This window comes from Carettochelys insculpta, chromosome 7 (assembly GCF_033958435.1).
Source record: "Carettochelys insculpta isolate YL-2023 chromosome 7, ASM3395843v1, whole genome shotgun sequence".
In the NCBI taxonomy this organism is placed as follows: Eukaryota; Metazoa; Chordata; order Testudines; family Carettochelyidae; genus Carettochelys; species Carettochelys insculpta.
Genome location: NC_134143.1, coordinates 42,997,035 through 43,010,395, shown reverse-complemented (window position 1 = coordinate 43,010,395; position 13,361 = coordinate 42,997,035). Strand labels below are relative to the sequence as shown.

The window sequence follows — 13,361 nt, the reverse complement described above, 5'->3', positions numbered from 1 at the left end:
ACAGAAGAAACCGAGGCCCGGTATAGTCCATGTGTGATGTTGAATTGGAACAGGGCAGTGTGATTTTACTGGGGAGAAAATTGGTGTACTTATAATGGAAGAGACCTTTGGTGACTTAAGACATTTGACTCCATTTTCTGTATAGTCATAGATGGTTGTGTATTATTTGTAAGAGAACTGTAACCCTCTTACTAATCCACTATTTTGTAACAGACTTCTTGGTTTTCACCAAAGTTGGTTTTCAAGAAGGTAAGAAATTGAATTTGAATTTTTTTTTTCTTCTTCTGCCAGAATTTGCAGGGCCGCCTTAGTGTGAATTTGTCTGCAGGAATTTATAAGTAAATAGAGAGAGAAAGAGAGAAGAAAATGTACATTATTTTTATTCACTTCTGCTAGTAGTACAAATATAACTACAAGATATGATAATTTTATTTTTATTTTCAAATTTACTTGAAGCTACTACTAGACTGTGGTTTGGGAAACAGTGGCTCTTCAGAGAGTGGCACAGAAGCTGTTGTGGCTCAGCACAGGATACTTATCTTCTGCCAGCTCAAGAGCATGTTGGATATAGTAGAACATGATCTTCTCAAACCTCAGTTGTCCTCTGTTACGTATTTGCGATTAGATGGCAGCATACCTGCTGGTCAAAGGCATTCCATTGTTTCACGGTAAGTTACGGTAGTCTTTTCCTTTTGTGTTTTTAAGGCAGCCTACAGTGGATGGCATTACATATTTGAATACAGAATTAAAGTGGCTCTTATCTTGTGGGAGCTCTTTCAGTTTTTAATAAGATAGTGTTCCTTTTTCTTCTCATGTAAGTGTGACTGCTGCATGTGATCAGATTATGTGGGCAGACCATCGTTGCGTAACTGATCTTGTAACTTTAATCAGATTAAATGAACCAATGTAAAAACATGTTCACAATTAACTAATTATCAAAGAACCATATGTCATAAAATAAGCATCAAATGTTTTAAAAAATATAATTAAATTCTCCATGACAGGTGGCTTTAAAGTGCTAGGAAATCTTTATATGATAGGCTTTCTTCAGTTTGCCGTTACTACAAAACCAATTCGGCAATTCCAAGTGTATGTTTGAAACTGTGAACATCCTAATCATGAAAACAGATTTTACTGTAAAACTGAAAACCTTCACTTGTGAGCCAGCTTGGTTACCTCCTCTGTCTATCGTGCAGAGACTTGGATACAATTCTAATCCCTGGTTTCTTGCTGTCTTGTTCTGTTGCAGTGTTTCCAGTGCTGAATTTTTCTTGCACATGGGAGAATTTCAGCTTTTCCTGAAAAACAAAACAAAATGAAAAATTCTGTCTCTTGTCACAAAAAGAAGCTTGAAAACATCAAACAATTTAATACTCAACCAGAAAGCAAAATAAAACTTTGGGTTGTGGTAGTTTTTAAAGCCATCTTTGAGTTTTGTACACACAGAATATTGCACCTGACAAAGCGCATCTTTGCTGACAAAAGCTTGTGCTCCAAAATATCTGGTAGTCTATAAGGTCCCACGGGACTTCTTGTTGTTTTTAATATTGCTATTGTGGTTTGTCCCGAGAGAGATGAAGTACTTTTTCACTCTGGCAGAGCCTTATCCATAGATCATTTGGTCATCTAGTCAAAGACATCTCTGTTGGTCCTTGTATGGTGCTCCTCGAGAAGAGTACTGGAGCCTTCCATACACTCTTGAACCCCTACCTCAAGCTGTCAGAGAAACCATCTTGAAGAAAGACTCCATCTTGCTAAATTAAGTTTTTGACTTTTTTAGATGCATACAGTAAAAGCCATGTTATCTGGAACTTGGATAAGTGGCACTTGGGGCAGCTGCCCTGGGGCAAGCTGGCCTACTGTGATCAGCTGCCATGAAATCACTCCCTCCACCACTCCCATTTCCCCAAGAGCTGGGGCCTGCTGAACATAGCTGGTTTGACCAGCTGCTGTGAGGTTGGCTTCCTCACCTGCACCAGCAGCTATGGTGCAACCCCCCTGGCTGGGGCCAGTTGAGTAGGGCAGGCTGACTGGGACCATCCCCTGACTGTGACCAGCTGCCATGGGGCTGGCTTCCCACCCTGGGCCAGCTGCCATGGTGCAGTCCCCCCAGCTGGGGCCAGCTAACTGGCAAATTTGATTATCTGGCATCCCTGTTCCCCAGGGATGCCAGATAATCAAGCTTTTATTGTATTTTCACTTTGTTTGTAACCATCTCTACCATAGTATCACTTAATGTGTGGTTTTTTTAAATTTGCTTTGCTTTTACTATAAACCGATGCAGTTATATGTTTTGAAGTGAAGGGTGTCTTCAGCCATTATTTTAATGAATTGTCATATACTGTCTGTTTTAACAGTAGTGTACTTCAGTATTGTCTGTGAATGTGAGGTGCAAAGAAACATCTGTGAGAAGCTGACGTTCACATATTGTTATTTTCAAGGCAAATTTTGGGCTGGGGGAGCCTAGAAAAAGTTTGCTGATGAGGAAGACTGATTGGAGCACTGGGGCTGGAGCCAAGGAGCCAGCTGTGGTGGCAAGCCATGGCCAGAGGGCCAGTGGGGGGTGGTCAGAGACTGGGGGGAGTATTAACCTACCCTGGTCTGGCAAAATTCCTCAGTCGGGACCACTGATGTCCCAAGGGTGCCGGACCAGGTATATGCAACCCATAGCATTAACATTCTTTGTCAACACCAGCCAGTCATTTAAGGTAACACTGAAAACCCCATTCATCTTACATTAAAAACAAGCTTGTAAATTCAACCAATGACAGGAAAGCATTCCCCCAATGACTAGTGTGCTTCTGCAGATTCCTCTTTTAAGTATTAAAGAACTAATAAAATTTTCTAGCTCCGATAGTTGTGAATTGTGCAGTGGCTAAATTTGAGGCTCTGGGGCTGTTTGATTCAAGACTGTGCTGCTGCTTATATTTTTCATAGAATCTGAACATGGTAATAAAGACTGCTATAGTTAGTTTCATGGCTGTTTATCGGAACGCTGGGGACAGCCATGAAACTAACTTTCACTCTGCTGTTGCTTTTGGCAAGCTATGCATAGCAGTTCGCCTGGAAGGCAGAACAGAGTGAGTCATATAAATGCATGCGCAGCAAAACTAGCAGCCAGGAGGCTTCAAGAAGAGTGAAGTCACAGCAACTAGTTTTCCTGCTCTTGTTCCCCTTTGGACTTCTCATCCCAGTAATCAGAAGGTTCAAGCATAAGGACTGATGAAAAGAACATTCTTACCTGTAACAAAGTTCCACTGAAATAGTAACTAGATCCCATATTTGCATTCCCTGCCCCACCCCACCCCCAGCAAAAAAGGCAGTATTATACAGACTTCCTTTTTTAGAACCATTGGAATTCTAAATAGCCTTACACCAGTATGCCCAAGGACAGAGCTCTCTTGGGGAGGATAGGTAGCAGTACTGCCATCCTGGGAATTCAACCAAACAAAGCATCTTTAAGTTCCAGTCAGTGATACCTAAGGAGTCTGCCTAGTCAATATACTGAATCAGCATGCCCCGACGAACCCCACCTGCATTAAGAGCTTGTGCTAATTGGCTCCGAACCCTTAAGCAAAATACAGGTTGCAGGTAACTTGTACCATTGTGCCTAACCACTGGCAAATATTTTACATCAAGTGAATTGGGACACGAGCATTAATGGCATTGTAGCAGTATGTCAAAAATTAATCTTTCTTATTTTTAAGAAACAGATTTGAGGGCCATTTTAAGGAAACAGATGTCTTTATTTTCATTAGCTTTTACCTCAACGCATGTTTGTTTGTTTTTGTTTTATTTTGGGCTGTGGGTTGTTTTGTAAATTAATGTAAAGTAATTATTATTGAATTATTTCCTCCTCTTTGCTTGTGTAAATTAACCTCTTTTGGGAGACCTTTAAAAATTTTATGCAAAGCATTGAAAATAGCATGGGAAAAGTGTTTGTATACAAGTTCTAAATACTTAACTCATTTTTTTATATTTGTGTATAGGTTTAATAATGACCCATCCATAGATGTTCTTTTGCTCACCACTCATGTTGGTGGACTGGGACTTAACTTAACAGGAGCTGACACCGTAGTGTTTGTGGAACATGACTGGAACCCAATGAGAGATCTACAAGCAATGGATCGAGCACATCGTATTGGGCAGGTAAAATACCAATTGTTAATATGTCCATGGGTAATCAGAAACACCTCTTTTGTTTTCACAGCCATGGACTCACAAAATTTTTGTGTGCATTGCTCTCTTGTTGCTATTGGACAGACAAGAGTTTTGGAGTTACATAATCAGGCCATGCCATCTCAGCTCCTGCTTGATTTCAGTTTCTCTGCTTTCATGGCAGCATGTGAATGTACAGCTCTTGCTTCACATCTGCCTAAAGGGGCTTTACCTTGTCGAAATTTTGCGTCAGTGGTGAGCAATGATCTCCCTCTACTTCCCAGGCTGTTTTTTAGCCAGGTGTTGAAAAACTACAGAGCCTTTGCTACAGTGGTTCTCTAATGGCTAGTTTGCTGTACCTGGAATGTACAGAGGAACAGCAGAGCAGCCTGAAAAACATCAAAAGAAATCTAAATGGTACTTCATCTTTGAGACTGCTCACCTCTGCTCAACAATCAGTTGTGACCAGCCTGCATCTGGCCTTCTTTCCTTAAATGTTATGTCCCAGGGCTATGAGTTGGACATGCATTTGGAATCTTCTACCCACTAGAACAGCTGTGAATCCAGCATGGAGGTACTGGAGGAAGAACCAAGAGTCAAAGGACAGAACAGCAAGGAGCGCCAGTGATAAGGAGGACTGCAGACAGCTGACTCAGAGGGCCCCTGGAGAACAGAAGGAACAGAACTGTGGTGTTTCAAATGCTCCTCTGAAATGCTAAAATACGAACTGAAAAACTTTGTAAAAGAAGCAGGGCTCATAAGCATCCTCCTCCTTCCCACTATTGTCAAGAGGCTCTAGAAGCATTTCCATTTCCTCTCCCACACTGGAAATATCAGAGTCAAAGATTTTAAAAATTGTTTTCCTTAATCTTTGAGGAGTGGACAAGAAGCAGTGTGCTTAAATTACATCAAAGGAGTTTTTGGTTGGACGTTAGGAAAAACTTCTTAATTGTCTGTAGTTAAGGATTGGAATAAATTGCCTAGGAAAGTTGTGGAAACTCCTGTCATCAGAGGTTTTAAAGTTTAGACAAACATCTGTCAGGAATGGTGTATTTATTACTGAGTACTTCCTTGAGTGGATGGGATTAGACTAGATGACCTAGTGAGATCCCTTCCAGTCCTGCTTGTCAAAGATTCTGACCTTTTAGATATGGGAGTAATAGAGAATGCTCTGTCAGAAGAAACATGCATCTGATGAAGGCGGGACGGGTCTATGCCCACAAAAGCTTATGCTCCAAAATATCTGTTAGTCTATTAGGTGCCACAGGACTTCTTGTGTTCTCGAAGATACAGACTAACACGGCTACCTCTGTGATACTTGTGAGAAGAGAGGTGCTCAAGATTCTACTTCAGTCTTAATCACTGAGAAGCATACAGGAGGAAATCAAGCCATTGTAGATTACAGAAGGCTTAACAAGCGAACAAAAGTTCAAGAGTTGTTGCTGTGGGTGCTCCACGGTAGATGTTGAGCTAACCCAGCACCAGAGCAGAGCACTTTTCCAAGCGGCACTCAGTGGGTTTGCGCATGCACAATTCCAACATGCTGTTCACACAGCTAGGGATCACGTGTGCAGCACCATCCTCTCCTCAGTTCCTTCACTGATGCCTTAGGCTATGGACAGAGCTCGACTCCTCTCTCTCCTCAGCCCTATAGAATAAAAAGATTTAGGTTTAGAGTTAGTGTTTTTTCTTCCTGAATTTCTTAGTTAACTTTATTTAGACACTTTTTTTTCTTTTAGTTTCAGTTTTCTTCCTTAGTCTCTAGTGTTATCTATACAGAACATAGTTCATTGAGACTTGGATTCGCTCAAAAAAAAAAAAAAGTGGGGGGGTGGCATATAAAGAGGAAGAAACTGAACAAAGTCTCTTTCATTATCCTTGCCTCACTGGGATTCAAAAAGCGCTCTAAATGCGGCAAACACATGCCTGCCTCAGATGGCTATTCAGAGTGTACCTGTTGCCTCAGAGGCACACAGACTGCAGAAGTGCTGTCAATGTAAGAGCCTTACACCTCAAGCCAGGAAGGACAGGAAGCTAAGTTTAAAAAATACTCCTCTTTGACAAGGCTTTGGAGCCACCACAGGAAAGTCAAGATATTGTGGAGAAAATCCCCCTTGACAGGGACTCCACTTCTTTCTTTGCAAGAACAAATGCAAAATCCACATCCAACCCATCGTGCTCCCTTATGCCAAGGGTGAACACAGGTGATATGCCAGGCACATCAGGCATTCAGAAGCCTAAAGCCGCAATGGGCTCTATGCACAAAAGCCACACTCTGCATAAAAGTTAGTCTGTTAGTCTATAAGGTGCCACAGGACCCTTCGACTCTGCATAAAGCAGCACTGACTTCCACCTCAAGAGCACTGAAAGCGCTGCAGGTGGGCAGGCTGCCTTTGTCACTAGCAGCAATGGCTGCAGTGCTGAATGCTCAAGTGGCGCCAACCCCACAAGAACCATTCCCAGTGCAGGAGCAGCACATGGTGCTGCGTTGTGTCTCGGCACCCAGAGATCAATTACAGTAGCCTTGTACTTCACTGGACACCCCATGGCACCGCGGAAAGCCAGAGCAAATGTTTTCATGGGACCACAGCCCCATCTCCAGCATCAGATCACCAGTACCGACTTCTCATTCATCATCCCCTATACTGTACTATCAACATGAAGGGTGCAGTCCTTCCCCCGACAACCTAAAACAATTTCAAGAACTCTTTAAGAGGGTAGCTAGTGGTCAAGAGATCACACTATCAGAAATGCCAGAGAAGCAAAACAAACTTTTAAAAAAATCTAAAACCACCTGCTTCTGCTAGAGTGGTTTTATCACTTGATGACATTATAATGGAGGTGGCAGATGAAGTCTGGCAGAATCCAGCCACGACTACACCTACAAATAAGCAGCCCAATAGAAAGTATTTCATCCCTGTGAAGGGCATGGATTTCATATTTCAGACTTCACAGCCCAAGTCTCTCATGTTAGATGCAGCCATCCAGAGGGAAAAACACCACAGTATAAAAACAAGCTCCCTGGTAAGGGGCACAAGCATTTAGAATTACTTGGGGGGGGAAAAGCTGTACTCCTCTTCCACGCTCCAATTACATATAGCTATAATCAATTACACCTCGCCCAGCTAATAATAAATAGCCTAATTAATCATGATTTCGATAACTATTCAAAATTTACTCATCTGATTCAGTCTTTGCCTGAGGATAAAAGACCTATCCTGTAATCCATAGTTCAAGAAGATTATTCAGCATCTAAAACAGCCTTGGAAATGCCCACTATTGCATTGAGTCTTCAACTGCTAGGTGTCCTGGTATCATGCATATGCATAGGGTTCTCTCCATCACACGGGCGCCTATTTACGGTATCATCTTAAAAGTATGGACTACTCTGTAGAATGCATGGAAGATTAAGTGACTGTTATGAAACAGTCACCCTTGCAAACACACTCCTGAAAATAGCCATACAATTCTGACATACGAGGAGGGCCGTGAGGGAACCCTGCCACTCCCAAAAGTGCTGAAGCTTAGGTGCAGTGTCCCATTTGCTAGAGGTATGAGTTGCTTCACCCACAGACCTAGTGGCTGAGGGAGATACTGCCTTGGGTTATGGGCTCCACCCAATCTGTTTTTCATCTTGTCATCTAGCTCTAATGACCTTGTAAAACGATATCTAATCCAGAATGAGACTGTTGCCTGGTTAAATGCTACTACTTTTATCAAGGTAGACTTCTGGTTTTCTGCAGAGCCATCTTTTGACAGGAACTGGTGATTTTTGCCTTTTTTAAACAAATATTCTAGATTGGGAGACCATTTCTGACCTTTTCTGTAACCTTCCCTACATCTGTTTAATGGTTGTAATTTCCCAGATGTCAAGAATTGTGGAAGATGTTTGGCTTCAGAATGAAAAATATCTTAATTTATTTTCGGCTAACAGCATTTCCTGCAGTTCTACTCTCCCAAGATGGCTCATAAATCAAAGATCTGATATTTATTGACATTGTTACTATATGACTGTCTGTCTGTGTTTGGGCTAATGTATATAGTTTGTTACCTCTATATTATTTACTGCTAATATAGCAAGTTTTACAGCTTTGGATTAACTCATCTGGAAGAAGGCAGGAACTGAGGGGGAGAAAGGCATGGCCAGACCATGTGGCTTCAAAACTGTTCCATGTCTGTTAACTGCAGAAAGAGCAGCCTAAAAATCAAGAATTATGGGAGCTGCTGTTAACAGAAATGAAAATTATCAGTTAATTTTCCGTTCTCTCACTTGAAGTGGCATAAGCCTGTATAACAGAATACGCCCAAGCTTGTTCTGCTTATACACTGTTTTGTTGTGTTTTTGTATGGTATTTGCAGGTACCATTTAGGCTTGATCAAACAGCTGAACGAGAAAAGGAACATTTTACATTAGCTAGCACATACATTCAGAAGAGAGCTCAGTATTTTCCTTTCAGCTCTGCCCATGACTAAGCTCACATTGTTATTCAAGTTATTCAATGTTCTGTGTTTCAGGCCTCCATTTGTAAAGTACATCACAGACCTTGAGGTTTAATTCATGCTTGTGAAGCATTTTTGAGAGCCTAAGGTGAAAAAGGGCTATGGAAATGTTTTATTATTCCTCTGGTGTGGTGGTCTTTTGAAGTTTAATTTACTTTTCCGTGATATACTGCTCTTGTTTTGAGTTTACATCTCTTGGTTCATCCACTATCAGCAAAGGCCTGAAATTGACTATGTCTAGAAGATCTGCTTATAAAGACACTAATTCAGAAAAGCATTTAAGCAGGTATTTAAGTGTTTTGCTGAATTGGATTGCAAAGGTCTTATTTCAAGAAGTGTCAAGTACCCACAATACCTGTTGACTTTAATGGAAGTTGTGTGTTCAGGATCATGCCCTGAACAAGTAGAAACATTGCCACTGGAAACAAGACTCTCCCTTTTTACTCAGGGACAGTGTGTGCCCAATCACTGTCTTGTGAGCTGGGGAGAACAAGTCAGGCTACGTCTACACCGAGACAAATTCAAATATATTAAAATCGAGTTTATAATGCTGTTTTTTTTAAATTCAGTTATGAGTATCCTCACTTCCCACAGGCTTCCAACAAATTCAGCATATTGCTTGCACACTGAAATCACCAAACATTGACAACCCCCCCCCACACAAAAAAAAATAAACCCTTGGCACTCACTGGCTGCAGTGGAAGAGCTCCTGGAGTCTGCTGGCTGGGGGGGCGTGGCCAAGGGCACATGTGGGTGGGTGCCTGGCCTTGCGTGGCAGGAGCCACTTGGCTGTGGGGTGCCTGGCCCTGTATGGCTGGAGCTGCTTGGCCCCGCGCTGCACGAGTGAAGCAGCCCAGGTTGGTTTCCCAGCTGTCACTAGTAGTGGGGAGCTGGGAACCAGGTGCAGCTCATATCTTTGTGGGATACATAAGGTACACTTGTGGAAGCTGATAGATATGAATGAAAGACATGGCACTTCCACACTAGCCTTTTTTCAACATTTTTAAACTGGAGATTGATGCTATACCCATCTGTTAATATCAACATTTTATCATCGATATTAGGGTAGACTATCTTGAGCTAATGACATTTACAGTGAAGACAGTGATGTTTTAATGTCGAGCTAACTCCTCTAAATTCAATTTTATTTTGTAGTGTAGACTCAGCCTTAGTCTAGGAAATCTGACTCCAGTCACTATAAGGTAGTAGAGAGCACCGAGCAGGTTGGCACTTTAATTTTGGACTTTTTTTTATTTGTTTGTTTGCCTTTACCTGTGTGGTTATACACTCACTAAAAGCTGCCTCCTACCCAAATCCTCCCTATCCCATTCCATGGTTTATAATTAATATGGCTAGTCCTTTGTCTAAATACACTTTAATATTTGTATAATGAGAATTTTTCTTTCAGAAACGTGTTGTCAATGTGTATCGCTTGATAACAAGAGGAACTTTGGAAGAGAAAATTATGGGTCTGCAGAAATTCAAAATGAATATTGCAAATACAGTGATTAGCCAAGAGAATGCTAGCCTACAAAGCATGGGAACAGATCAGCTCCTTGACCTATTCACTCTTGACAAGGTAAAAAATCATTTGCAAAATCATCTGCAACAATAAATGCTTATTTGTAGCAATGTGAATTCTCAGATCACTGGTTAGGCAAGCATTTCAAATAGAATAATGAACACCAAAAAGTCCTCCAAGTAGCAGTTATCCTCATCATCTTAGAGTTGACTCCATAATGCTCCAGAAAGCACCAATATCTGTCCTTCAGAGGTGTTCGTATGTGTGAAGGGGAACTAGGAATAGATAGGATAGGTGATTAATAAGTCTTCTAGAACAACTTTTTAAACTTAGTTTAAATGTGCCTGTTTTTTCTTTTAAGGATGGTAAAAGTGAGAAAGCAGATGCTACTTCATCATCTTCTGGGAAAGCCTCTATGAAATCAGTTCTTGAAAATCTGGGAGAACTTTGGGATCCAGAACAGTATGATTCTGAATACAGTCTAGAAAACTTTATGCATTCTCTCAAGTAACTATCAGATATTCTTTATTCAGTTGCTGCTAGTTCACATTTTTCTGCTGATATTCAGCAAATTTCAAAGCATATATAGTGAACCTATAGCTTGTTATGTAAATAGACTTCTAGAAAGAAAAATCAGCAGAAGACTGACACTGAATAGTGTCATGTTTCACTGGGGGAGTTACTGTGTCTTAAATATTTGCACTGTATAAAACTAAATGTAAACATTATGAGATGGTTTTGAATTTTACTTGCTAAACAGATGCAACTTCTTATTTGATAAAGGAATAAAACATAACAAGTTTTACATATGCTAACAAGTGTTACTTCCTTTTGAAATGAGCCCACCATTGTTTCTTGCTGTATCTATAGTTTTGTACAGATATGTTACAGTGAGAACTTCCGGTTGTTCATAAGAGCAAGATTTTTCAGCTTAACAAGTTATAATGATCTTTCAGATGACTTCACAGTATATATCATCAATATGGCAAATCCTAGAAACCAGAAAGAGTGTTGGGGAAACAAAATTGAACTAGGTTTGTATATGCCCACCTCTGTATATCAAATATAAATATATAATGCTCTCACTCTTTTGACTTCACTTTGAGAGCAGTTGATTTCAACTTTTTAATCTAATGTGTTATACTAACTATAGGTAAATGGTCTGTTTAAGGCCATCTATGCATCCCATTAAGAGGGTGTGCTTTTTAATTTATCTATAAGGCTAGAATATAGCCTCATTTGGAGACCTATATATTCAGTAGGTTTCAATTCTATATATATTTTTTGTAACTGAAAACAAAATATACAAACTTTTCCAGAAGTAGGTTTTACACTGTTTAGAATTCTAAAATCCATGCTTAAGAGACTGTTTACTATATTAGTGCATGTATTAAAACCTCTTAACCAGGAGAGGGGAAAATATTTTCTTTAGGGATACAGCTACTATACATATCATCACAGAAGTACCACCACTCAATCTGAGGGAATGGAGTATATGAGTTAAAATCATGTAACACAGATTCTAAAGGGCTTTATTGGCTGGGAGAGAGTATAGAGTACCTGTATATTAATCAGCTTTTTATAAAATGGAGTCAATAGTAAAGGTGGTATGGATGTTTATAGATGTGCATGTATGTAACAGTATGTACACAATTTTATAAATAGATTAAATTATAGATAAATTTACAAAGCTGTCTGAATGGATACATATATAGGATATATGTATAGATATCAAAATGATCTATGGTTTGTAGCTTGTTGTGCACTTAAGCATCAGAGACTGAAAACCATCAGACCTCAAAAATAACAGATTGCTTTGTTAAAACAAAAATACAAAAATAACCCCTCTTATCCTACAAAGCAAAACTGTTCTGCTGCATTTGGAAATGAATTTCAGTAGTTATGAACTGCCATATTGTAATATTAAACTAGCATTCCATGAAAAGAATAATAAAAACAAGATTGAGAATACGTAACTCTTTTTGTGTGTTTTATATGTACATGTTCTGTCTATATGGAGTCTAGCCAGTTTTATGCAAAGTGAGTAGTCCTTTGGAGAAGTAAAGTTAGCTAATTATTGGTGAATATTTTGGTGCTGGATTGATCCTGATTTCTTACTCTCTCTTTTCAGTGAATAGTATGTTTCTCCTCACTTGCTAGCAAGTATTTTCATGTACACTGGCTCCCCCCGCCCCCATGGAACATTCAAAACAAGATTACAGTTGTGCCACTAATACCTCAGAACAGTAGGCTGTGGTGTCTTCTGTACTAAAAGTTGACTTGCTATTGTAGTCACAGAATTAAAATGCATGAATTTTGTTGGCGTTCTGAGATAATTTTGAGAACTCTTCTGGGCATTAATCTTGCAGTGGCTTCAAGCCTGTGATGAAGAAAAATCATTTTCTGTATTTTCAGTCAGTTGTTTTTATCTAACCCTAAAACATCGCATTTGTTTAAAACTAACTTGGGGAGCTCTGCAGCATTCGACTTACTATGCTGGGAATTTGCGAGGACTCCTGAAAGGTCTTTTCCTGCTCACTGCCGTATGGTCACCTACACTGCATTACATTGATTACCACCATAAGAAAGGAAAGATACTGCATAGCAGTGCCTCCAATGTGATGGTTTTAAATTTCCTGCTCCTTGTTAGTTAAGTTGCTATGCAACCCTGATTCCCCTTGTGTTGGTGGCCTTCCTGGATTTACCATCTAGATGGCTCTTGTCTCTGGTGAAGAGCTGGGGAATTGGGAATAATTGTGTTAATATTAAGATTGTATGCACAAACTATAATCCTTAAGTGAAAATGTTCAGAGTAGGAAGAAGTAATAAAACACCAATGAGAACTGGTTCAAATAATTTTTTATATAATGTCAGCCTAAACAAAAAAATTGACTAAATCTTGAGATCGATTGATTTCTTGATTGTGAAACTTGACTTATTTTGCAATCAATGCAATCAAAGAAAAAAGACCCTCTACATTTTAATGAATAAGAAAGTGTAATATAGATTAATCTGTTTATAAACAATGAAGATAGTAGCTGTCTAAGTAGTCAGAATTTCTGGAACTAAGTAGAAAATGAGATGAACTTCAAGTTTCAGGGGGAACCAAGGACCCAAAAAGATACTAATCTGGGATTAGTTTTCATTAAGCGTACAGCTCAGACTGACGTTCTAATCTAAA

At 39.8% G+C, this 13,361-nt stretch overlaps 1 protein-coding gene across 1 annotated transcript in view; it reads left to right on the top strand.

The window, feature by feature from the left end:
• BTAF1 (B-TFIID TATA-box binding protein associated factor 1) overlaps window positions 1–12,278 on the top strand; it is a 104,141-nt gene extending 91,863 nt beyond the window's left edge. Inside the window, exons 35-38 of the mRNA XM_075000416.1 lie at window positions 457–668; window positions 3,990–4,149; window positions 10,067–10,237; window positions 10,542–12,278. Of these exons, the coding sequence (XP_074856517.1) occupies window positions 457–668; window positions 3,990–4,149; window positions 10,067–10,237; window positions 10,542–10,691 (693 nt within the window). The 3' untranslated portion in view covers window positions 10,692–12,278. The remainder of the gene's footprint in view (window positions 1–456; window positions 669–3,989; window positions 4,150–10,066; window positions 10,238–10,541) is intronic.
• Window positions 12,279–13,361: the final 1,083 nt, after the last annotated feature.